This window comes from Schistocerca americana, chromosome 3 (assembly GCF_021461395.2).
Source record: "Schistocerca americana isolate TAMUIC-IGC-003095 chromosome 3, iqSchAmer2.1, whole genome shotgun sequence".
Lineage (NCBI taxonomy): Eukaryota > Metazoa > Arthropoda > Insecta > Orthoptera > Acrididae > Schistocerca > Schistocerca americana.
The window spans coordinates 812,274,865-812,301,341 of record NC_060121.1 but is presented as its reverse complement, the minus strand read 5'-3'; the positions used below and the strand labels follow the sequence as shown (position 1 = coordinate 812,301,341).

Below are 26,477 nucleotides of genomic sequence, written 5' to 3'. Positions count from 1 at the left end.
CGGTTTGGATGTACCGTGCACTATTCAGTGTCCCCTCGACGATCACCAGTGGTGTACGGCCAGTGTAGGAGATCGCTCCCCACACCATGATGCCGGGTGTTGGCCCTGTGTGCCTCGGTCGTATGCAGTCGTGATTGTGGCGCTCACCTGCACGGCGCCAAACACGCATACGACCATCATTGGCACCAAGGCAGAAGCGACTCTCATCGCTGAAGACGACACGTCTCCATTCGTCCCTCCATTCACGCCTGTCGCGTGGAGGCGGGCTGCATGATGTTGGGGCGTGAGCGGAAGACGGCCTAACGGTGTGCGGGACCGTAGCCCAGCTTCATGGAGACGGTTGCGAATGGTCCTCGCCGATACCCCAGGAGCAACAGTGTCCCTAATTTGCTGGGAAGTGGCGGTGCGGTCCCCTACGGCACTGCGTAGGATCCTACGGTCTTGGCGTGCATCCGTGCGTCGCTGCGGTCCGGTCCCAGGTCGACGGGCACGTGCACCTTCCGCTGACCACTGGCGACAACATCGATGTACTGTGGAGACCTCACGCCCCACGTGTTGAGCAATTCGGCGGTACGTCCACCCGGCCTCCCGCATGCCCACTATACACCCTCGCTCAAAGTTCGTCAACTGCACATACGGTTCATGTCCACGCTGTCGCGGCATGCTACCAGTGTTAAAGACTGCGATGGAGCTCCGTATGCCACGGCAAACTGGCTGACACTGACGGCGGCGGTGCACAAATGCTGCGCTGCTAGCACCATTCGACGGCCAACACCGCGGTTCCTGGTGTGTCCGCTGTGCCGTGCGTGTGATCATTGCTTGTACAGCCCTCTCGCAGTGTCCGGAGCAAGTATGGTGGGTCTGACACACCGGTGTCAATGTGTTCTTTTTTCCATTTCCAGGAGTGTATAAAGGCACAACGAGGGAGGTATAGGTATTTACAGCAGAAATGATACAGCATGTGGATTGATGATCCGAGTGAAGAAATGGTACTTGAGGTTGCAGCAACAACTTTAGAACTAGGGAACAACAGCCTGATTATAGCAGATCTGTGTAGGTCATCTGGAAGCAGTATTGAATTTTTCCAACTGTCCCGGGGACCTGCTGGTGAATGAAGTGTATAAAAGCCATGTCCTGTTTGTTTGAGACATCAATACAGACTCTTTAAATAATAGCAATAATTATTTGAGTCATGTTGACTTACTTCAATGTTTAATTGTTATCACAAACTCAGAACCTACAAGAATTACAGTAGAAACACACTTTCTCACAAACATGACAATGATAACATAAGCATAACCACCATAGAAAACTATATATATCTGCCCACAGAGCCCTTACCGTGGAAATTGATTTTGGGAATGTAGGTACAATTAAAAGTGATACATTTATGCATAAAGAAAAATGTGATTATAATAAACTTAAGAGGGCATTACACAGTGAAAAATGGGAACCAGTTTACAATGATAATAAATGGGAAAATTTCTATAAACTATTCAATAAAATTTTAAATGAAACATGTCCTTTAGTAAAACAAGTAAACAAAGCTATTAATTACAAAGCTGAGAATTTATCTCCTCAAATCACTGAACTGAGAAAGAACATGAAAGACAGTTATATACTCTTCAGAGACACTATGATACAGTACTATTTCACAAAATATAAACTGATCAGAAAAAAATACAGAGATTCCTTGAGCAACTTAAAGCTCATAAATATGCCTATCAAATAAGCTACTCAACTTGTATTAGTAAAACATCCTAGAACATTATGTATAAAGAATATGGGAAACAGTAGCCAAATGAACACATCGGCATGATACTAAAAGACAACAAAGATATAACAAATGACCGAAAACAAAATGTGAGAGAGATTCATACAGATGTTTAGTACAACTGGCACAAATGAAACACATGACTGGGCAACCAATCTAAACATTACAAATACTAGTCAATATTTTTCCATTCATTTCAAGACTTCAAGCTGAAATGACTTGTGGCTGGGATGACATGCTGAAGCTGCTGAAGGAAAGTCAAGGAGAATTAGTGAAGCCTCTGACACATCTAATAAATATCTCCCCCTCTGCCATGGAGAATTCCCTATCTTTTGAAAATCACTGAAAGAAGGGAATAAAAACTGACACGAAAAACTATAGGCAAATATCATTTAATTCAGAGCTTTTGAAATTACTACAGAAAGTAGTATTAAATCAATTTGAGGTATGCTTCATCAAAGAATCTATTCAACAATCTACAACCTTGTTTTAGAAGAGGAGGAGCTACTGTAACAGCAGTAGTAACTTTTATACATGAAATATTAAACAAGCTGAATGAAGGAGACAGGTAAAAGGCATGTTCCTGGATATGAGTAAGGCTTTTGACACTGTGAATCACACAATTTTATTGCAGAAATTTGTCAGGTTAACTTATAAAAGGAATGAACAGTTGGTAACAACCAAATCATCTCACAAGGTACTTCACTGTAGTGGGCCTTATTAACATATACAAGAAACAGAATGACTTAACTGAACCTCAAAACTGCAAGATTGCAATCTATGCTGATCTCACATATTTTGTCCGCTCGGACCATGATACGCAAACTACTGCAAACAGTACTGAAATCAATTATAATTTTCTGTCAAGTTGTCTTACTGCAAATAAGCTACTCCTAAATAAAGAGAAGACAGTGACAAAGCAATTTATGCTTAGTTATCAGAACACAAATAGTATCAATTTACATCTCCACTGGTCCTTAACTACATAAACACACACAAATTTTTGGGTATAGCTGTTGACAAACACCTGTCATGGAAAGAACATGTAGACCATATTTGTAAGGTAATCAGTACAAATGTGTATGTAGTGAAATGGGTCTTCTTGGACCATGATAGTTTGAGACAAATATACTTTACAGTGTACACCCGCATCTTCACTATGGCACTGAGATATGGGGTGGAGCACCAGCTGTCTGTATAGACAGGTTCATCAGACTACGAAGAAAAGGTAGTGAGAGTGGTAGCTGAGGTAAACAGAAGAGAGCCTTGTACAGAAATCTTCAGAAAATACAAAATACTAACCAATTACTCTATGTATATCCTTCATGCGACAATGTTTGTGAAACCACCAAATCCTGAATATAATTTAACAAACAGTAATATACATAGGTACAGAGCACGGGGAAGGGAAAAATGTTCACAGAATTGCAAGGGGGGGGGGGGGGGGGGGGGGAAGTAAGTCTGCAGACTGTAGTCCAGGGACGGCCACGGCGTGCCAAACTGCACACATGTAGAGATGTGCTGCACGCGTGCCGTCCAGGGCTCGGTCCGCCTCGCCATTACTCTGCTTTCCTCGGTCTTTCGCGGCACTGCTCGGCACTGCTCGGCACGGCGCGACATTAGAATAGCTGTGCGATGTGACATCTTTTCATCCGGCATAGGGTGCGTTAGTTGATTTGTAGTGGCAGCCATGTTTATTCCTCATTATTTGTTAGCGATTCGTAGGAAGTTTGTAAGTACTGTACAGGGGTTGTTTGCAATGGAACGTACTGTACAGGGGTTGTTTGCAATGGAACACACACACACACACACACACACACACACACACACACACACACACACACAGAGGCGGGGTAGTGACACAACGCCACGAGCCTTCAGAGCTGAATGGGAATTGCAATATTTTTTCGAAGAGGAGATGAAAATTCTCAATGTCTATTATGCAGTCGCATACTCGCCGGGCACCGCAAATTTGCAATGGAAAGGCATTATAACACCACACACAAAGAACTTAATGATTTAGTTGGGGCTGATAGATCAAACAAGTTGGCGGAATTAAGAAGACGTAGTGTTATGCAGTGAGACGGACCGAATGTGAGTACCCCTTACAAATCTTTGTGTTTCTGATGTTTGTATTCGTACATATTTGTCATTAGAATTCGAATTTAAAGTTCACTCAATTTTTGTTTCTTTTTTTTTTTAGCCTGCAACCGAACCTGTCTTTAAGAGCAAGCTACAAAATAGCGCTCAAAATTGCAAGAGCGAATAAGCCTTTCAGTGATGGTGATTTCATCAAGGAGTGTATTGTTGAGGTGGTGGAACTCTTGACGCCACTGGAAGTAAAGAAGTTTAGTGAAATTAGTCTTTCCAGACAGACAATAGCGGATGTCTACAGGCAATTAATTGATAGTGCCTGCAAGTTTATTGCATTCTCGACTGCTTTGGACGAGTCGACCGACATTTCGGACACAGCACAACTAGTGATTTATGTTTGTGGAGTCGACACAAATTTGCATGTGACGGAAGAACTGTTAGATTTAGTACCAATGAAAGAGACAATGAGGGGTACCGACTTACTAAAAGTAGTTGAAGAGGCAGTTGAAGCCGTTGACCTGAACTGGAATATGTTAGTTTCAGTCACAGATGGAGCGCCAGCAATTCGAGGGCTCAAAATAGGATGGTAGCATTGTTGCGTAAAAAACTAGGACGATCGACGCAAGATTTGTACGGAATCATTGTTTTGCTTTGTGCTGAATATGCAAATTTGGAGCACGTGATGAAGTTGGTAGTCACCATAGTAAATTTTTTGAAGTCGCATGGCTTAGTACACCGTCAGTTTCAACAGTTTCTCATGAAACTGAATGAAGAGTACGGAGATGTTATTTACCACTGGGAAATATGTTGGTTAAGTCGAGGGTTGTGCCTCGAGAGATTTTTCAATTTAAGACTCGCTATTGTTGAGCTCCTGAAGGAAAAAAGGAAAGGCAGAGTCAAAATTAGAAGATCCAAAATGGATTGCAGACCTCGCCTTTTCAGTTGATCTGACTGCACACTTGAATGCTCTCAATAAGACTTTGCAAGGTGAGAAGGAGCTTATTTCTGATCTGATGAAAAAAGTGGATGCATTTAGTAAGAAACTCGCATTGTGGAAGGAACAACTCATGACAAAGAATACCGCCCCTTTCCCTACACTCTCCAAAGTCAGGGAAAACGCAACTTCTGACGAATTAGTTTCTGTGTTGGAGGAACTACGGGCACAATTTTGTAACCATTTTCAGGACACTGCCAGTCTGACATCTGTTCTTGAACTATTTTCTAAACCCTTTGCCGTTTCAGTTGAAAGTGCCCCAGTGCATTTGCAAATGGAATTGATCGATCTGCAGTGTAATTCCCATTTAAAGGACAAATTTTTTTATGAAGGTTTTCCCCGGGAAGAGTTTCCCCGTCTCCACAATGAGGCTGCAAAAGTTATATCAATGATTGGATCAACATACGTGTGTGAAAGGTTTTTTTCGATTATGAAACTAAATAAGTCACGATTACGTGGCAATCTGAGTGACAAAAATACGAGAAACTGTCTACGTTTATCCGTGTGCCATCAGTTTTTGCCGGATATGAATTTTATTATGCCTACAGCGAACCAAAAATAATTAAATTAATGGTGATAATTTTGTTGTATTTGTCATATGTTTTGTTGAGAATTTTAGTTATTGCAAATTCTGTACAGTAGTTCCAGATAATAAAATCTACTTGTTTCACGTGTAGTTGGAATCACTTATTCCACATCATACTGCATGCTGTAGGCTACTTTTACATCCGTTTCTATATCTCAGCTTAAATGTTGTAAGAATTTTATGAGTGCCGATGTGAGAAGCACGATATTGTTGGTGTAATGCAGTTTCAAACCCAGCGTCGTCGTCATTTTTTTGTAGGTGTACCAACAGCCAACAAAGATACAATATTGCTCAACATGATGTGTTGTACAGAGCTTAATATTATCAAATGTCGTAATATGAAACTAAGCCACATGCTAGCAGGGTGGTATTCTTTATGCGAATGCACTGTCGCATGCAGCGTGTTCGTAGTTCCACGCATGCGCAGTCAGCTGGTGTGATAGTGGGGGACATGTGACATCGGAAGGGAGTGATCCGCATGCGTGTGAAAGCTCGGCACATGTGCATGCACACGTGCCGCGTTCTTGGCCGTCCCTGCTGTAGTCCATATACCTTTTACAACAGACTACCATCTGGCACCAAGACAGCTAATTTAAACCCTTTAAACAATAAACTAAAACATTTATCAATAGAGAAAAGCTGTTTTTCAGTAGAAGATTTCAAGTCTTAATATCCCTTTCTATAACAGTGTATGCATCATAAGTTTGTTTTTGAAACAAAAAATGATAATTTCTGACTCACTATTTATATCAATGTGTGCACTTATGCATGTTAACTAAACCTTTGTATTCGTGAACTAAAATCTACAACAACATCCGAAAACCGATTGTTATGTGTACAGCAAACAAACAAATAAATCAATCTTCACCTTTGTGCTTGCCCATTCCTTCATTTTCATTTGACTCAAGCTTTTCTACATTGCTGCTAGATGTTCTGGAGATAGAATCAGAATCAAAAACTAGAGATGCCCTGCTTTCACCACTGTCACTAAAGTCCCTGCCAGAAATACCTTTTCCTGGAGTTAACAGTAGCACTTTGCACAACATGGTACTTCTTTTCTTTCATTAGAGTGAACCTGTTTAAACTGCATTTGGAAGGCTGCTGTCCCAGAAACTTCTGGCGAGTCAGTGTCACGTGTATCTGTTTCTTCTGGAATCTGTTAAATGACTTTATAGGGACAGAAAGAAAAAATTCCTGCTTTTCCAAATCCAGATATAACGTAAGATTTAGAAGTGAAAGCTATCTTTTCAAATGTTCCTTTCAACAATGTAAGGAAATTGGATTTTGCTACCAACCCTCTGTTCTTCCTTTTCCAGTCATCTAGCAGATTACTCCGGACAAGTTTTACAGGCCTAAGAAGGCCACATCAGATGGCCGGCACAAATGAGTAGAGTTAGGTGGTAGAAGTAAAAACTGAATGTTGTGTTCCTGGCATATTTTAATCATGTCACCTGTAATTACTTTTGATCTCTTTAAATGCCGGACATACCAAGAAGGTAATCTGTATAAAATATGATACAATCATTGTTAGGTCAACCCAACCACTTCGTATCCCGCACCACTTTAAACCTCCTCCAGTCCAAGTATCATACAGATGTTTTGCATATAAACTGTGTATTGTGGAAGGACTGTGCTGTGATGATTTGGGTTGAGTGGGCATTCGACATCATGGTCATCAGAACCCTGGCGAAAAGTCAGCATGCAAATCTCATGGATGGGGATGAAGGCAGTCCCCACATGTGGAGCACTTTATAACATTAGTCTGCCGCCCTTCCCCACCAATTTTGGGATGAGGCCTGACAGTTCACAAAATTTCACCATTCAGCATATAGCACATGTAGGACTGTGCCATCTGCAGTCACTGTTATAAGTGCTTGACAAAGAACTATCCACAATCTTTTCATGAAGTCTTATGCCTCACTTCACTATTACTTTAATTTGACCAGGAGCATCACAAAAGTTGATCTCATCGTAGTTTATAATGTGGAAGAGAGAAACATCACTCAATGCCACTTCAGGGTTCTTAAGATAATCACTCGCTGTTTCTAGGGTAACTGTTCCCTTTGCCTTCCCTACATTTCACTTACTCTGTCAGGTCCTTAATTCTTTCCAGAAAACATTTTTTCTACTGGTGACCAGGATGATTGAAATCATTATTCAAACGACCCTGCTCGCTCAGTTACGAGATGCCTGTATGATGTCTCTAAAATAATTATTTCTCAAAGGAAACCTCCATTTTCACAACACAATAATCCTTTGACCAGATTTTTTCCTCACTACTGGTTAACATTGATTAGCCAACTTTTTTATATTTGTATCTGTTCCTGAGTTTATCATTTAATGTTGTATAGAGAATTGCTTATTGTTCTGCAACTTTGAAAATTCTTAATTTTCTTGATTTGAGAGCCTTCACAGCATTTAGAAGAAATTCTGGTCCTAAAATCTTGTTGTATATGCCTACGATCGGATTCACCCTACAAAAACACAAATTTGTAATTACGCATGCATAGTGTCTAGGCAGTAAAAAAGTAGAAGAGCCACCTGAGATATACATACGAAAGTAAAAAAATATTATAACTTTCCAGTTATACACTGGAAGTACCCGATGACAGTTGAAGTTTTCGTACTGATGTATTCACTTCATGAGTGCAGCACGTTAATTACACATCTATTGACAGTGCCATTTCTTGGTTGTTACAGACAAACCACTCAAACATTCACAATAATGGTCAGCTGCAGTGTTCTTGTTAAGATGCCGTACTCTAATATCAACATGTTCAAAAACAGGTAAATGATCAGATTCACACCACCAGATTGGATCACCTCATTTTATGGTGTTATAAAGATACTTCTTGAGACAAATAGTAAAAGCATCCTACTAAATTATACCTATTACACTGTACGTACAAAATACATAATTATTTTCTTTTTACTTAAGTTTCCTATGATGGCTCATTATGAGTCCTGTTATATGAGTGACTGGAGAAATCCACTGGAGACATCTCCCATAAAATAACATCCTAGTGGATTATTATGCAATGTGAATCTCATCTTACCCCACTTATTTTTATCTTTTAATTTACAGAAAATCTACGATGATAATGAAAACTCTGAATTCTGTTATTCAGTTAGTTATGCTGGACAAAGCATTCCATTTAATAAATGACCACACACAACATTAACTTACCTCCAGACTTCGCAACATACCTTGTATGCTAGAACTGCTTGAATATTAAACAGAATACACAATTCAGTTGCAAGAAAGCTGCAGAGCAACAGACCATTAGGCTTGAGTTCTGTCAAACAGCTATGTTTCAGAAAGGAAAAAGAAGAAACAAACAAACAGAAAGAAAGACAAATTGTCTTGTGTTTACAGTCAGAATTATTAGCTGCTGTATTACAACACACAGAAATGGAATGACAAGCAATAAATGTGTTACTGCAACTCATTTGAGCACTACTTCTAAGTCATATTATGTTGCAGCATCAGTGGCACACCTTTACCTTCACACAAACTCACTGAAACAAGGTATCTTACCACAAATAAATCAATGTTATTTAAGCTTGCAAAAAATCAAGAAAGTTATACTTCATGTAAAGCAATCATTAGTGAAGTAGAAGCGCAGAATTTTTAAATTAACTTGCTCAGAAAGAGACCAACATTTCTTATGAACTGAAAAGCTGTTTTTTATGCAGTACCCAAGGTGTGCTGATAAAACAGTCCAGCTGAATAGTAGCAATCTCTAACAAGGACAAGACAAATCACGAGAACAATAAATACTTACTGATTCCATTGCAATAAAATTTGACGCATCATGAAACAAATGTATATTTATGAGATCAAATACTGTCCCATTTATATTCCATCTTGTCCTCAAGAATCCTTTACGGGACCATTTGCACTGAAACAGAACAATTTCTGCAACAAAGTTCATACACAACATTAAGATGAAATACATTTGGCTCTGAAAAAAATATTAACACTTGGTGTCCAGAAATTAAGTATTGATTTTGTAGAAAAAGCTGGCGTAGGGGTAAGATGTACTTGGTAGTGCATTGCAGGCATACCTGTAGATGTAAAAGCTGTAGCTGTTTTTGAAAATGATGGATTTTCTTTATGGCATCACTAAACATGTGTTCTGTTGTTACAGGTACCTAAATAAGAGTTATGTTAAGTGTGCATGAGAGGGCAGCCATCGTGACGTGGATGTTGCAGAAGCTGCCATTGACTCCAGAAACCTGGACCTACTAATAAACCAATTCAATAATTAGAAACAAGTTTAAGTGCACTGGTACGTTTGAGAATGAGCATGACAAGGCCATCCATTAACTTCTTCTGACCGAATTGAAGACAGTAGAACATCCATTGAATGTAATCCAAAACTTGTGCTGTGATTATCGGTGGAACTGTACAGTCCATGCTCAACCATACATAAAGTGTTGCAACACACACTGAAAAAAATGTGTTACCATCTGCAAGTTCTCCACTAGTTACATGGCAAGGATTTGGCTGAGTGTGGGACCATGTGCCAAGGATTTGCCTGAAGCAGATGAAAATTACAATATCCTCAATGAGATCATGTTCAGCAATGAGGCAACTTTCACCACTTATGGAAAGGTTAACCGACAAACTGCATCATCTGGGCCGACGCACCACCAGTGTAGCACCTGGAATTATAGCAAGACCTCCCAAAGTTAATATCTGCATGGGAACATCCACTGACAAAATCTACAGCCCATTCTCCTTGTCCCCAAAAACTCCATCAATAGAGCAATGTACCAGGATTTGCTTCAACAGTTTCTTTTACCACAGCTTGTGCAGCACAAGTGTGTGCATAAGGTTTACTTCCAACACGTCAAGAGTACAGCCATTATGCCGTAGATGTGCGTACATTTTTGAATTACATTTCCTGGAAGATGGCTTGGGAACGCAGGACCTTGCGGGGTGTGGTGCTTTCTCCCAACCTTATACCCATGGACTTTCTCATCTGTTGATTTGCAACAGGACATGTGTTTTTCTGACACCATATCAATTCACTGTCAGAGCTCTGAGACTGACTTAGATAAGCTTCTGCAGCTCCAGCACTACAAATATCCCAGAATGTCGTTTGTGCCACAGCCGGCAGATGGAAATTGTGTTGGGACGTGCATGGTGCACATGTTGAATGTAATGTGCGATAGGCTTGTGCCACTATGAATAATAAGAATACAATAATTATATCAACAAAATCAATACTCAACTTTGGACACCTGCATATTTTTGCCCATTTATTCAAAAGCTTCATAGGAATTCCAAAAATGTTATCCATCCACAATTAATTAAAATAGTGTGAGAAATTGTACGTGTTGCTATGTCTATGTAAAGCACTAAGATAAGGAGGCAACAATGAGATATCTACATATATGTGATGTCAGTTCTTTCAGACAATTAAGGTAAGACGGCAAATGATCTCTCCAGTGCAGATGCACACCAGGCTCAAAACCTTACAGGAATTGGCAAAAATGCCATGAGGATAATGAACAAGAGCCACTACATCAGTAGTGATTTGATAAGTTGAGAATTTGGGTGTGACAGGAGGCGTGCACTAGTAGTCCGTTGAGTTGATGGCTCAGATGTCAGAGCTTCTGCCTAGTAAGCAGGAGACCCCGGTTCAAATACGGTCAGGCACAAGTTTTCAACTTGTGCCCCATTGATTTCCATCAATGCTCACTTGCAGCCAATGTCTGTAATCTCTCTGTGTCTTAAAGAGAAATCTCATTCAGACAGTAGGTAACTGATACATAACATGTTAGGGAGTACTCTGTTTACTAAACAATGACAAAAGCCCAGTATGTTTAATTTAGGACATGTTAAGAATGACATTTTCATTAGAGCACTGATACGCTGAAATGACAAAAATAAATTACAACAGTGTAAAATAGAAAATTATAATAAAATCGCTAGAAAAACTAAACAAGAAACAAAAGCACAGAATGAGACAGCTAAAAGAGAAACACAAGTTACCAACAGGAAGAATATAATGGTAAAGAGATAGTAATACGTCATCATCAGTAACAAATACATGACAAAGGGTCAATCAGATACTCATAAGAACATAGCTCAAGCTAAATATTCAGTGAAATAAGAATGAAAACTCACTTCTTATTGGGGTGAAAAGCACCAACAGCTCCACAGTGTCACAGTTTTGTCAAGATTGCAAAAGGAAAAATACCTAACTTCAAGAAAGAGCAGATAAAGAAACACACACACACACACACACACACACACACACACACACACACACACACACAGAGACAGACAGAGAGAGAGAGGAGAAGAAGAAAACGACGACGATGACATGGCATCAGAACAGAACGAAGGAAATACATCAGTCAGAAGGGAAGCTAAGTTTAAGTGGATGACAGGAACATACAGGTTTTAAACTGACTCCACAGAACACCATGACAATTATCTGAAAAAAACATTTTGTATTTTCTACTGCTGACTACTTCATTTTTATGTATATGTCCGCTTGCTTGTCATCACTATGGTGACCTTCCCAGCCCCTCTTATCTTCATCTTTTCTCTCTCCCCCTTCTTCTGTGCTTGTATTTCCATAGATAATGCCTCTTCTCATAAGTTTCTTGACCCTTTCCCCACTCTTTTCAATCTCTTTAACACAGTTTTCCTTTTTTCTGTTTTTCTCCCATGCTACTACTCCTTCCAAACATAATTCATTTTATTTTGAAGGTCTCTTTTTTCCTCTCTGTTTACATTTTCACATATCACCCCATTATCTTTCATAAATATGTGAGGCAACTTCTGGCAAAATGTAAATAATTTGAAAGTAAATGAGATTACTCACAATAGTAAAAGTGTTGAGTCATTGGCAGGCACACAAAAAAGAATGAAAACTTTGTCTACACATGAATCCTTTGGAGGTAGAGGACACACACACACACACACACACACACACACACACACACACACACGTGCAGCTACACTGCACCGGCTGAACACACAACACTAGGATTGCAGTTTGGCATGTGGATGGGTACAGGGAGAAAGAGGTGGGAAGTGGGAGAAGGGTCAGGCCAGGAATATTATGGGAGTGAAGGAAGCACTATAAGGGTAACTCCCATCTGCATAGTTAAGAAAAGATGGTGCTGGGGGGAGGGGGGGGGGGGGGGAGATCCAGATGGCACAAGTTGCAAAGCAGCCATTCATTACAGTAGACAGCTGATTGGTCGTCATGTCTACATAATGCAGAAATGACATGGCTGATTTCACAAGTGGTGTTGCTTCTGATGAGATAAGATAAGCATGTGAAATCACTAGAGCAGGATGTCCTGGGTGGATGAATTGGGCAGGTCTTGCACCTTGTCTTACCACAAGGCTATGACCCCTGTGGCAAGAAGTTGGGAGAGAGAGAGAGGCATAGGGATGGGCCAGGTTGTTATATAGTGGGTGAGTAGCATAATTTCACTTTAGGAGGGATGGGAAGGATCATGGGGAGGATGTCCCTCATTTCTGAGCATGATAATAGATAAAGCCCTGGCAAAGGGCATAGTACAGTTGCTCTATTCTGAGATGATATTAGGTCATGAGATGGGTGTTCTTTTGTAACTGGTTCTTGGGGATGGTGGAAGGATTAACGGAGTCTGAGGATATGGCACAGGAAATCTGTTTGTTGACTAAGTTTGAGGAGCACAACCTGTCAGTTAAAGCAAGCTGGTTGGTTGGTTGGTTGATTTTGGGAAGGGGACCAAACAGCACGGTCATGGGTTCCATCCAATTATGGAAGGATAGGGGAGAAAACTGGCCATTCCCTTTCAAAGGAACCATTCCGGCACTTGCCTGCAATTATTTGGGGAAATCACGGAAAACCTAAATCAGGATGGACATGGGTTCGAACCGTTGACCTCCAGAACGCGAGTTCAGTATGCTTACCAATGCGCCACCTTGCTCGATAAAAGCATGCTGAGCAATGGAATTATCATTGCAGATATGCCATCCACAGGTGGATGGGAGCAACTTTTGGTATGGACTGGATGCCAACTGTCAGAATACAGGTACTGTTGGCAGCTAGTGGGCTTGATATGTACAGGAGTATGGATGGTACCAACAGAGAGGTGCAGGTCGGCAATGTCCATCTATGTGGCATATTGGGCTGAAGAGATACAGGACACACTGATGGGAAAGAAGGTGTTGACACTGTGGAGGAATGAGGATACAGTGTCTTGGCCCTGGGTCCAAGTCATGAAGTTATCTTTAATGAAGTTTTGTTTTGTTTTGTTTTAGGACACAAGAACAACTAGGGTCATACACACCCATGTCTAAACTGTACAACATGATGACAAAGAGAGGAGTTAAAAATGACTACACGTTAATCCCCATAGATGGAGGAGAAGACAACTAAAAACAGAGATGTGGAGAAAGGTCAATAAAAAAGGTCAATAAAATATGCCGTAGAGAAACGGAAGTCCAGAAATAAAAATTAAATTGTCTTCACCATATGGCTACGATGGATAAAAAGTAAAACACAGTTGACAGCATTGTTCACTAAAATGGCCAATAACTCAGATGGCAAAGACAAATGGGAACGTAAGTGGTTGAAAAAAGGAAATGGCGGACAGTCAAAAATTGTGCACAAAGTGGTGGACGAGCACCACTTGACAAATGACGATGGCTAAAGAGACAGTGCCCAATACATAACCCAGTTAAAATGATTTCGCGGCGAGAGGGCCGAGAGGTGATCTGCCAAGCTACTGGGAGAGGCTCGATAACCTGGAGCTTGTTCCCATGAAGGGAGGACCAGTAGTGATGCCAAAGTGACACCATATCCTGACAGATGGCAACACAGAGATCATTGGAGGGAAAATAACAACTAATGGACTGGGGTACAAGGACTGTAGCCTTGGCAGCCACATCAGCAGCCTCCTTTCTTGTCAGGTCGATGTGACCAAGAACCCACATAAACATCACAGTGGCCACAGTGCCTCAATCACAAGTGAGCAAGTGACAGCTTTCCTGGACCCACTGCACTAAGGGATGGACGGTGTGCAGCGCACAGAGGCTTTGAGGGGTGCTGAGAGAGTCCGAGCAGATGATGCAATTGAAAAGCTTGTGTCGCGAATATACTGCGTGGCCTGGTACAGGGTGAAGAGCTCTGCTGTAAATACTGAGCAGTGTTCCGGAAGTCAATACCAAAAAACGTTTGTGCCAATGACGAATGCACACCTGACACCACCGTCAGTCCAAGAGCCATCAGTGCACACAAAGGTACTACGGTGAAATTCATTGCGAAGGTCGTGAAACTGAAGGCGATAGAGCTAGGTGGGAATAGTGTCCTTAGGAAGCGAATGAAGGCCAAGGCGAACACAGGCCACTGCATGAAGCCAAAGGGGTTGTACGTATGAAGCAGAAAGTGCTTGCCCACAAGAGAAAGGTACTGCAACATCTGAATGTGAACGTCGTCTGGCACTGGAGCTGCCATTTGGGTGTTCATGGACGTGGGTTAGGAATCAGCAAACAGATAGCACATGGGAAATGGTCGCTTGAGTATGTGTCAGAGAGAATGGATCACTCGAGATGATGGGCAAGCTGGGCAGTGCAGAAGGATAGGTCCAAATGGGAATAGGTGTGCTTTGAGTCTGAAAGGAACACGAGTGCTCCTGTGTTAAGGCAGCAGAGGTTAAGCTGATTGAGGTCAGCCAAGAGGGCACTTCTCAGACACGTTCTGGGAGAACCTCAAAGGGGATGGTGCACATTAAAGTCACCAAGCAGCAGATAGGAGTGAGGTAGCTGCTGCCCAATAAGCTAGAGGAAGTCTGCCCTGGTGACGTCGTATGATGGAGGATGTAAATGGTACAAAGCGAAAAGGTCAAGTGAGGAAGGAAAAGGCAAACTGCAACAGCTTGAAGGTGGGTAGTCAGGGAGATGGCTTGACTATGAATGTCATCCAACACGAGCAGCATGATTGCCCCAAGAGAAGGAATGCTGACCTCGGGCAGAAGGTCAAAACAGACCAGGAAGAAACGCGAGAGCTCAAAGTAGCCGTGAGGCAGCAATTTTGTTTTCTGAAGTCAGAGAACAAGTGGATGCGATTATAAGAACAGCTGTAGACCCCCTTTGTTCGACCAAAGGCCGCAAATGTTCCACTGGATGAGAGTCATGACGAGTAAAAAATAAAAGGTGTCACCTCAGCGGCTGCTGATTGCCAGCCTTCGAAGACTCGCTTCTAGAAGGTGCAGAGGCAAGAGGCTCCCGCTGCACGAGGTCTACAGAAGCGTTGGCATTCTTCTGCTGTTGGCCTGCGGAGTCCAGGACTGGTGGTGCACACCAGCGACACAGAAGATGGCTGGGAGAGGGTATCACATGGTGACGCCACTGAAGAGGATCTTCGAGTGGGCGAAGGATAAGACCGTCTGCCTTTGTTCGACTTCGAGTCTTTCTGGTTAGCAGAGGAACACTCAGGTGTTGGTTGACTGGAGGGACATCGGAAGTCCTCACAGGACTATTCCTTCTGTCCTTTCTAGCCTGCCAGTTGTTTAGCTGATGATTTCGTCCCTTGAGGCGATAGTTTGGTGGGGTGTTGCACTGCTGGAGGAGGAGACGGGGATGCTACCATGTCACTGGGCGATTTCACAACTGCGGCGCTAAATTTGAAGTATAATTTCTGTGTGGCTATGTCCTTCATCAAGCAAGATGTAGCAAGAACAGTACTGTAGGTGCCAGATGGTAGAACACACGGTTTCCAACTACCCAACAACTCGAGGGCATCCAGGTAAGGCACTTTTTCCTTCACCCGGATCTCCTGGACAGCCTGCTCATTGAGATACACAGGACAATCACAGGAGATGGTGACATGGTCGCCATTGCAGTTGATGCAGCAGGGAGAAGGCAGACAATCGCCCTCTTGAGCATCCATACCACAGGTTACACATTAGCCGCGTGTCGACAGGACTCGCGAGTGTGGCTGAAATGATGACACTGGTAGCAGCACATCAGGTTTGGAACAAACGGTCTAACTATGATAACTTCATAACCAGCTTTGATCTTTGACAGAAGTACCACTCTATCAAAAGTGAGAAAGAGTGTGTGTGGGCACTAAGGAGCCATCTACTTTCTCCATCCCCTGATGGACGGCAATGACACCCTGATCAGAGAGGTATGTTTGGATTTCTGTCTCAGTCAGACCATCGAGCAGTGTAGTGTAAATAACATCACAGGAAGAATTCAGCGTTCACTGGACCTCGATACGAACAGGGCATCCATGGAGGAGAAAATCTGCAGGCAGTAGTTGTGCTTGAGATCAGAAGTAGTCTCCAAAAGCAAAGTGCCATAGCGTAAACTAGAGCAAGATTTTATAAGGCCAGCAAAATTGCATCAACACCTTTCTCAGTAATAAACGGACTTAACGTAGCAAAGGATTGACAGTCTTCAGTACATGGAACAGCGAGGAATATTGGTGCAGCTGGGAGAGTCTTTGAATCTTAAGCCTCATTCCATTTACGTTTTGTAGATGTTGATTGTGAAGATGACTAACTCACTGTGAGAAAATCCCCCATGATTACCAGCATCTCCTATGGTGCGCTCCTTCCAACTGGGAGACCCTTTTACAAGGGGTGCACGCCCCCCCCCCCCCCCCCCCCCCCCCATAGGTGATAGTTCACACCTCCCCAACGCCTGACAGAGGGTCCAATTGGCAAGTTGATAAGGTAGCAGTCTGTACCAAGGGGTATGTGTGAACCATACCTGTCGACCCGGGGCTGGGAATTATGTTACCCTGTAACCTGTTATGTGTCAGGTGCGTGGGCTGGCGTTCAGGAGCACACAGGGAGGAAGAACAGGAACCTAAAATGCCAAAGCAGAGGAAGGATATGAGAAGATGAACGAAGAAAGAAAAAAGGAACTGCAGAGAGTATTCTGATACCGACTACCGAAAATGCAGAATACATTTCCAAAAACAGCCCAGACATGTTCCCCAAGGGAGGGGAAGAAGAACAACAAGAGAACATACATGCAGCATGGGAGGGAAAAATGCTGTGAAGGGTGGGGTCCCATGGTAGCCAAGCAGGAACCCGCAAAAGAGCGGTAAGCCCCCTGGGGGCTGAACGTGAAGTACTCACGGTGTGTAGGGTCTCGGGAGGTTAGGAAGATTATCTCCAGATAGCCATAAACAGATTGGCATAGGATGGTACGATTCAGGTGGACAGGTGGGAATTACACATAAACAAATCTGCCGCACAATGTAGGTGCATGTGCATGTGTGGGATGGAGGTCAGGGACTGAAGGAGCGGTGTAGGGGAGGGGGTAGCATGTGTGTATACTTATTGATAAGAGTGTACTACAAATTATGGGATGAATTGTGAAATTCTAACAAAACCTTAAAGTTTGAGCTACACTATTACAAATGCTCTATGCATCCACCAGCAGCAGCAGCATGAATAACATCTAGATGATATCTAAATTCGCCACTAACTTTAAGCGATGTATCTGCTTTTACAGACGTTAAGGCACCTGTTATTCTGTTCTTCGCTTTTTCTACTCTACAGTGTAAGGTAGGGATGAACACACTTTCCTTCAAATCTTCCATGAAGAAAAAAACTGCATGGGGCTTGTCTCAGGAGTTTTGAGGCCAAGAATGCAGGGTAGTGTCTTGGGGTTCAGTGTGCTCTGTCCTGTGTTGAGCTATCTTCAAATGCTGCAGAACTGACTTTTTCCACTACTTCAGGAGCACTCTGATGATGTCATTTTCCAACAAGATGTAGCACCAACATGCTGGCCAAACATCGTCAGTTTTTCAATGACACACGGTCTCAACACTGGATAGGCTGCTTGGGATCCTGGGACACATTTTTTCGTGTGGGAATATGTGAAGGAAAATATGTTCATCTCCCCTTTATCTGGTGACATAAAAGAAGTGAAGAACAGCGTAACAGCAGCCATGAGTTCTGTTAAAGCAAATATGTTGTTTAAAGTTTATAATGAATTTAGCAACCATCTATATGTCATTTGTGCTGCTGGTGGTGGACACACACAGCATTTGTAATCACAGAGTTAAAATTAAGACTTTCTGAGTATTTTGTGTTCCATCCCATGTTTGTAGTATGATTTCATCAATAAATATAGAGTTTTGAAATCAGATCATTCTTTTTGAAACACACTGTATTTTGGAGTTCACACTCCTACCATATTTCCTATTTACTATTTTCTTCACACAACAAAATTGTCAGTTCTAAGACAGTTTGAAATTCATATATGACAGGGGATGTTATGATACATTTCATATTCATAATTATTAAGTTTTTATTGGATACGTTACCTCTGGGAAAAAATCTTGAGGAAATTTTGATTTTTCTTTTGTGCTAACTGCTTCGATGTTTCCAGAATGAATGTCCTTTCCTTTGACAGTCACAAATGTTAGAGCTGAAAAAAATAGAACAGTTTACCATAAACATAAAAAACAAACAAAACTTTGATAACTACTTCTAGTGAAGATGAATTCTGCATGTAATGAATCTTATTTACTGTATTATGAAGGAAGAAAGGAAGGTATATGACAAGGCTATCAAAAACAGCACAAGCTCAGTGTGGGAAGTATAGGGAGGAGGGTGTGTGTGTGTGTGTGTGTGTGTGTGTGTGTGTGTGTGTGTGTGTGTGTGTGTGGAGGAGGGAAGGTATTCCCCCTCCCCCCCTTCCATTGTGGGTCAATGAATGAGACATCTTGAGTAGTTAAGAAAACCTGTAACATGTAGATGGGTGAAATGATTATGATGATAAACCAGAAGTTGATTAACTCCTTACATAATTATATTACTTATGGGAGGAGTTGGTTGCTTTGGTTGAGGGAATGGCTTACCTCGGATGACAGCCCTGTACCTTTGTGGAATGACAACTCTCGATTGGCATTCAGGGTCAGACGAACAGCTCTGCAGAACTTCAAACACCATCCGACTACAGAAAACCTTCTATGCCTTCAGATCTGTGAGAGCACATGTGAGGCAAGTGATAAGAGAATGGAAGAGGGCTTCCTGGAAGGAATTCACAACTTCCGTTAATCACTCCACTTCCACTGTGCAAGTGTGGGACTCAAAAAGGCGGATTTCAGGTAAGGGCAGTACATGTCCCCTTACGGCCTTGTCAGGTAATGAGGTCTTGATGGACGCGCCAGAAGACTTGGCTCAGATTTTAGCTGAACACTTTTTTTACTGTCACTGCATCATCCAGACAAGCTCCTCCTTTTCAGGTGTTCTGTAGGACTGCAGAAATGAGGAAGCTCCATTTCTTCTCACATAATGAGTAAGTGTACAACCTTACATTCTCCATGTGGGAAGTAACCCATGACTTGGAAGGAGGCAATGTTAATTTCATTCTGGAAACCAGGCAAGTGCCACAGCACCCCTAACATTTACCAGAGAGTAGCCCTTACCAACTGTATGGAGAAGACTCTAGAACGCATGGTCATCTGCTATAGTGTCTTGCTGCTCGAATCCCGAGATCACCTGAACCACTCCCAGTGCGGTTTCAGGTGCTACCATTCCACCCTTGAGAACTTAAATTCTACTGGAGACAGTGATACAGGTGTCGACCTTATGCTGAAACCATTTGGTTTCTGACTTTGAGAAGGCATACGACAGTACTTGGAGGTACATCATCCTTCACCATCTTCATGAATGGGGACTCTGTGGATGCCTGCCACTTCTTATCCAATCATTTCTCGAGAACCAGCATTTTCGATGTGGTGTTGGTGATGCCTTTTCTGACTGCTATGCTCAAGAGAATGGGATCCCCCAAGGCAGTGTACTCAGTGTCACGTTGTTTGCTATTGCTATCAGTGGCATTTCTTCTTCAGTCAGGAGCTCTGTCAAATGCTCTTTGTTTGTGGGTAACTTTGCAATCTTCTCCTCTTCCTCTGATCTTAATGATGGTGACAAGGCAGCTACAGCTGACCATTAGGAGGCTGGAAACCTGGGCCATTCACCAGAGAAGACTACATGTATCAGTTTTAACCATGCTCGGCGAAGTAGCTTTAAGTGTGAGAGCAACTAATGAATATCCTGAAAAAGAACATTTTCAGTGACTGTGTCTTGCCTAATGTCATTATATGCCTTGCTTTTGCACAGTGGCATGTGGCTTAGGTGGTAAGCTCATCACCAACAGCTTCCAAACAATTTCTGTTTCAAGTGTAGCACTTTCCCCACAGGTACACTGACAAGTGCATGTACTTGTGCTTGAATCTGTCGACTGTGTTCGTGTGGAGGCATCACACTTGGCGATTGGCGTCTTAAGGGCCGATGCAAAACAAGTAACAAAAACCAAAGGTTGCATAGCTTTGAAAGCTTTTCAGCTTCACCATAGGGTATGCACCTCTTGACTTTCAACTCCTGAATTTCCCTTTCCTCATTGTCAACCTCACACTTTCTGTTCCACAGTGGGTGATCACCAGAGCAGCTTACACATTTCGGAGTAAGTGTACAAGAATTGTCTGATTCATGAGCTGAGCCTCCACAACTGCCACACACAGCCCTCCCATTACATCCCATAGTGGTATGGCCAAATCTGTGACATTTGAAGCATCCCATTGCGTTAGCAACAAATGAGAAAACCTTAAGACAGATATAGCCTGGAAGTATTGTTGAGGTAACTCTGGAGTACTAAACATTAGAATGAATGCTGCAGGTTTTTCCAATTTGCCTTTGACTCTCCTCACATGGTTCTGCACTTCACGTAACTCTGCGGGGTCCATCTCCGTTACATCACAGCAGGTAACCATGCTCTTACTGACGTTAAGGGTGTGATGCAAATCAACCTCCTTAAGGCCTTACATCCCAGAAGCTTAGATACTTGGTTTGAATCAGCAGTTTCAACTAGAAGTGTTCCATTATGAAGTCGTCTGACACGTTTTAGAGACCCAGCAATACCTTCCAATGCCTTGTGAATATAGAAAGGGGAGATCTTCTTGAAGGTTCCCCCTGTTCACTTGATTACAATGAAAAAGTTATGGCATATTAACACCCTGCTACTATGAGTCCGAGACTTCTTTTCAGGAGGACTGACCAACCGAGCTCTCTTTGACGAATGGGTGTAGGTACTACCTGATGGTACACCCATCCCGTCATTAGTAGTAGTTTGATGAGACCATTCTGTAGGGATCCCACGAGATGCTGGGGAAACAACTGTCAACCCAGGCAGAGCCCTGCATGCCTCAGCAAGCTTTCTACTACTGAGGGGCAGCAGGTGCCCCAGAGGTTTCCCGTTAGACTATTTTACCTCAACAGCCATTCATCTCAGCACATAACACACTTTGAGGTTGAGGTTTTTTCTTATAGAGGTGTGTACTTCCTCGCATCCAGCCGGTAAAGCCAAGGCCTCTGTTCTCCAAAACACACAACATTTCACCACTGTGCCATGTGGTGGTAGCTGAAGTGGGCCCGCAGTTTACGGTAACAGAGGACTGATGCTGCTTACCAGTCCCCAGCTCAGGAACCCGGGGTCAATCAGCCCATACCCAGCAATCAAATGCTGAGCCCCTGCGGGTATTTTACTTGCAACAAACTCAAACACTACTTCAATGAATGGGATTGACTGTGAAGGACATCATCACTTGTGAAAGAAGGCTGAAGTAACATTTTGTTGTTGTTGACGACTGATGTACCAATAAGGCCTACTTGGATTGGACAAAGATAGTTGCTTAAACAAGGCCACAGCTGGTTTCTTGCACTGTCTCAGCATTTGCCTGAGGTGATTTAAGAAATCCATGGAAAACCAAAGCTGGATGGTTACACAGGTGTTTGTATTCCACTCTCCTCACCTTTCATGTTAGCAGTGGACAGTTGCCGCCAGTAGCTTAATTAATATTATTTACAGTTACTAAGGTTTATCCATAGGAAAATTTGAGGAAGTGCAACGATAATGAAAAGATCCCCTTCTAAACTGGTAGTTGTGAACATGTTCAGTGTTTGCTTTGGGACTCCACTGCTACAATGCATTGATACATGTACTGTTACAGTTACATACCAGCTATTTGATTCTTGTGCGGGCTGTTCTAATTTGGAATACCACACTAATATAAGCTCTTGCTGATCAGTAATGTTTTTTGTAGGTGGTACACCAAGTGGTTGTGCATTATGAGCTGAAATTCATACCACTTTAGGTGAACATTTATTTTAATTATATGGACATGGAACACTGTTTCTTGTCTTCAATATTTTTAGGGTGGTTCAGATCGTTACCTTGACCCAAATTGTATGTATTGTTTTTGTGTTTACGTTTTTTATCAGATAATGTCAAGGCTGAGTTAATTATCAATGATGTGATTATTCAAATTAAATGGACTTAACTCTGATTAACAGGGACTTCAGTCAATTATTCCACTAAATTGTAAAATGTACTTATATTATCCAAGTCTCAAGTTCAAGTTCTCTCTTCTCTATCTCAGCTACTGCATAATTGCCTTTGTTGACAAATTTATATGGCAATGTTCAATAGTATGCAAAGAGAAGAGAAAAGGGGCAGAATCAAACCTTGGAGGAAGAGAAACTGCTTTTTAGGAATAACTTTGTGATTAATTTTAGTAGAAACAATTTTAAAAAGGCAATACGTTTTCTCAATTCAACACTGAATAATTCATCTTACTGTCACTAACATTTCAAGTTTACTGGTGTGATTTCATATTCCAGTCCTGTTTGAATGAACAGTATTTGTGATTTTGGGTTGAACTTCCCAGCTGCTGCAGATAGCGAATTCCACATTTTCAGTTACCATTTTCTCCTTTCTTTATGGTCTCCATTAACTGTAATTGGAAGATGAGAAATGAAGGTAGAGATATACTATTCCATGGTATTCTATTGATAATTTTTGTTCAGTGTGAAGAGGGATACTCTATACAACATTAGTGGTGAACTTCAAGCAATTGCATCTGCTTCTTTTGGTTGACTCCTAATTTGCAGTTTGGATACATCTTGGCTTATGGGCACTCCAGTTACACAACTGAGAAGGATGGACAATGTTGTTGACACAGACAACCAGGATGCAAATTCCTTCATCATCATCATCATCATCATCATTTAAGACTGATTATGCCTTTCAGCATTCAGTCTGGAGCATAGCCCCCCTTATAAAATTCCTCCATGATCCCCTATTCAGTGCTAACATTGGTGCCTCTTCTGATGTTAAACCTATTACATCAAAATCATTCTTAACCGAATCCAGGTACCTTCTCCTTGGTCTGCCCCAACTCCTCCTACCCTCTACTGCTGAACCCATGAGTCTCTTGGGTAACCTTGCTTCTCCCATGCGTGTAACATGACCCCACCATCTAAGCCTGTTCGCCCTGACTGTTACATCTATAGAGCTCATTCCCAGTTTTTCTTTGATTTCCTCATTGTGGACACCCTCCTGCCATTGTTCCCATCTACTAGTACCTGCAATCATCCTAGCTACTTTCATATCCGTAACCTCAACCTTGTTGATAAGGTAACCTGAATCCACCCAGCTTTCGCTCCCATACAACAAAGTTGGTCGTAAGACTGAATGGTGCACAGATAACTTAGTCTTGGTACTGACTTCCTTCTTCCAGAAGAGAGTAGATCATAGCTGAGCACTCACTGCATTAGCTTTGCTACACCTCGCTTCCAGTTCTTTCACTATGTTGCCATCCTGTGAGAATATGCATCCTAAGTACTTGAAACTGTCGACCTGTTCTAACTTTGTTCCTCCTATTTGGCACTCAATCCATTTATATTTCTTTCCCACTGACATTACTTTCGTTTTGGAGATGCTAATCTTCATACCATAGTCCTTACATTTCTGATCTAGCTCTGAAATATTACTTTGCAAACATTCAATCGAATCTGCCATCACAACTAAGTCATCCGCATATGCAAGACTGATTATTTTGTGTTCACATATCTTAATCTCACCCAGCCAGTCTATTGTTTTCAACATATGATCCATAAATAATATGAACAACAGTGGAGACAGGTTGCAGCCTTGTCTTACCCCTGAAACTACTCTGAACCATGAACTCAGTTTACCGTCAACTCTAACTGCTGCCTGACTATCCATGTAAAGACCTTTACTTGCTTGCAAAAGTTTGCCTCCCATCCCATAATCTCGTAGAACAGACAATAACTTCCTCCTAGGAGCCCGGTCATATGCCTTTTCTAGATCTATAAAGCATAGATACAATTCCCTGTTCTACTCATAACACTTCTCCATTATTTGCCGTAAGCTAAAGATCTGGTCCTGACAGCCTCTAAGAGGCCTAAACCCACACTGATTTTCATCCAATTGGTCCTCAACTAATACTTGCACTTTCCTTTCAACAATACCTGAGAAGATTTTACCCACAACACTGATTAAAGAGATACCTCTGTAGTTGTTACATTCTTTTCTGTTTCCATGTTTAAAGATTGGTGTGATTACTGCTTTTGTCCAGTCTGATGGAATCTGTCCCGACTCCCAGGCCATTTCAATTATCCTGTGTAGCCATTTAAGACCCGACATTCCACTGTATTTGATGAGTTCCGACTTAATTTCATCCACCCCAGCTGCTTTATTGCACTGCAATCTATTGACCATTTTCTCCACTTCCTCAAATGTGATCCTATTTCCATCATCATTCCTATCCCACTCTACCTCGAAATCTGAAACATTACTGATCTCATTTTCACCTACATTGAGTAACTCTTCAAAATATTCCCTCCATCTGCCCAAGGCATCCACAGGATTCACCAGCAGTTTTCCTGGCCTGTCCAAAATACTTGTCATTTCCTTTTTACCTCCCTTTCGAAGACTGCTAATTACACTCCAGAATGGTTTTCCAGCAGCTTGACCCATAGTCTCCAACCTGTTTCCAAAGTCTTCCCAAGATTTCTTCTTGGATGCTGCAATTATCTGTTTGGCTTTGTTTCTTTCTTCAACATAACTTTCTCTGTCTACCTGAGTTCTAGTACGTAGCCATTTTTGATACACCTTCTTTTTCCTTTTACAGGCTGCCTTGACTGTGTCATTCCACCAAGCTGTTTGCTTCATCCTACTTTTACACACTACTGTTCCAAGACATTCTTTAGCCACTTCTAGTACTGTGTCCCTGTACCTTGTCCATTCCTTTTCCAGTGACTGCAATTGACTACATTCAACTAACTGGTACCTTTCTGAGAACACTGTTATGTACTTGTGTCTGATTTCCTTATCCTGAAGTTTCTCCACTCTTATCCTCCTACACATGGACCTGACCTCCTGCACTTTCAGCCTCACAATACCAATTTCACTGCAGATTAATTAGTGATCAGTGTCATCAAAGAATCCCCTGAATACACTTGTGTCCCTCACAGCCTTCCTGAATTCCTGATCTGTTATTATATAGTCAATGACAGATCTGGTTCCCCTGCCTTCCCAAGTATACCGGTGAATGTTCTTATGTTTAAAAAAGGAGTTTGTGATTACTAAGCCCATACTTGTGATTACTAAGCCCATACTGGCACAGAAATCCATGAGTTGTTTCCCATTTCTGTTGGCCTCCATATCCTCTCCAAATTTACCCATAACCTTTTCATACCCTTCTGTTCGATTTCCAATCCTGGCGTTAAAATCAACCATGAGCAGAACACTGTCCTTGTCCTTCACTCTAACAACTACATCACTGAGTGCCTCATAAAAACTACCCATCTTATCTTGATCTGTCCCTTCACAATGTGAATATACTGACACAATCCGAATTTTCTTGCTAGACACTGTCAAATCTATCCACATCAGTCGTTCGTTTACATACCTTATTGCAACTACGCTGGGTTCCATTTATTTCCTGATGTAAAGCCCCACACTCCATTGTGCTATTCCTGCTTTGACTCCTGACAGGTAGACCTTGTATTCTCCCACTTCCTCTTCTTTCTCACCCCTTACCCAAAAATTCCTTGTATCAAGAAAAAGCATTTGTAAATAAATTATGAACATCTGACAGATCTGAGTTTCCCTCAAAGGTCTAGAGATTTAGCCATTAGTATTTACATCCTACCCATATTCCTGTATATTTCAGTTGGCA

General features: G+C 42.0%; 1 protein-coding gene across 6 annotated transcripts in view; it reads right to left on the bottom strand.

Annotated features, from left to right (window-relative positions):
- The window catches only part of LOC124607083 (inositol polyphosphate-5-phosphatase A), a 323,688-nt gene that overhangs the window by 186,016 nt on the left and 111,195 nt on the right, over positions 1 to 26,477 (bottom strand). For all 6 annotated transcript variants that reach the window (XM_047139269.1, XM_047139272.1, XM_047139265.1 and 3 more), the window contains 2 exons: positions 18,756 to 18,859; positions 9,234 to 9,350 (listed from right to left, as the gene is read on the bottom strand). In XM_047139269.1, the coding sequence (XP_046995225.1) occupies positions 9,234 to 9,350; positions 18,756 to 18,859 (221 nt within the window). The remainder of the gene's footprint in view (positions 1 to 9,233; positions 9,351 to 18,755; positions 18,860 to 26,477) is intronic.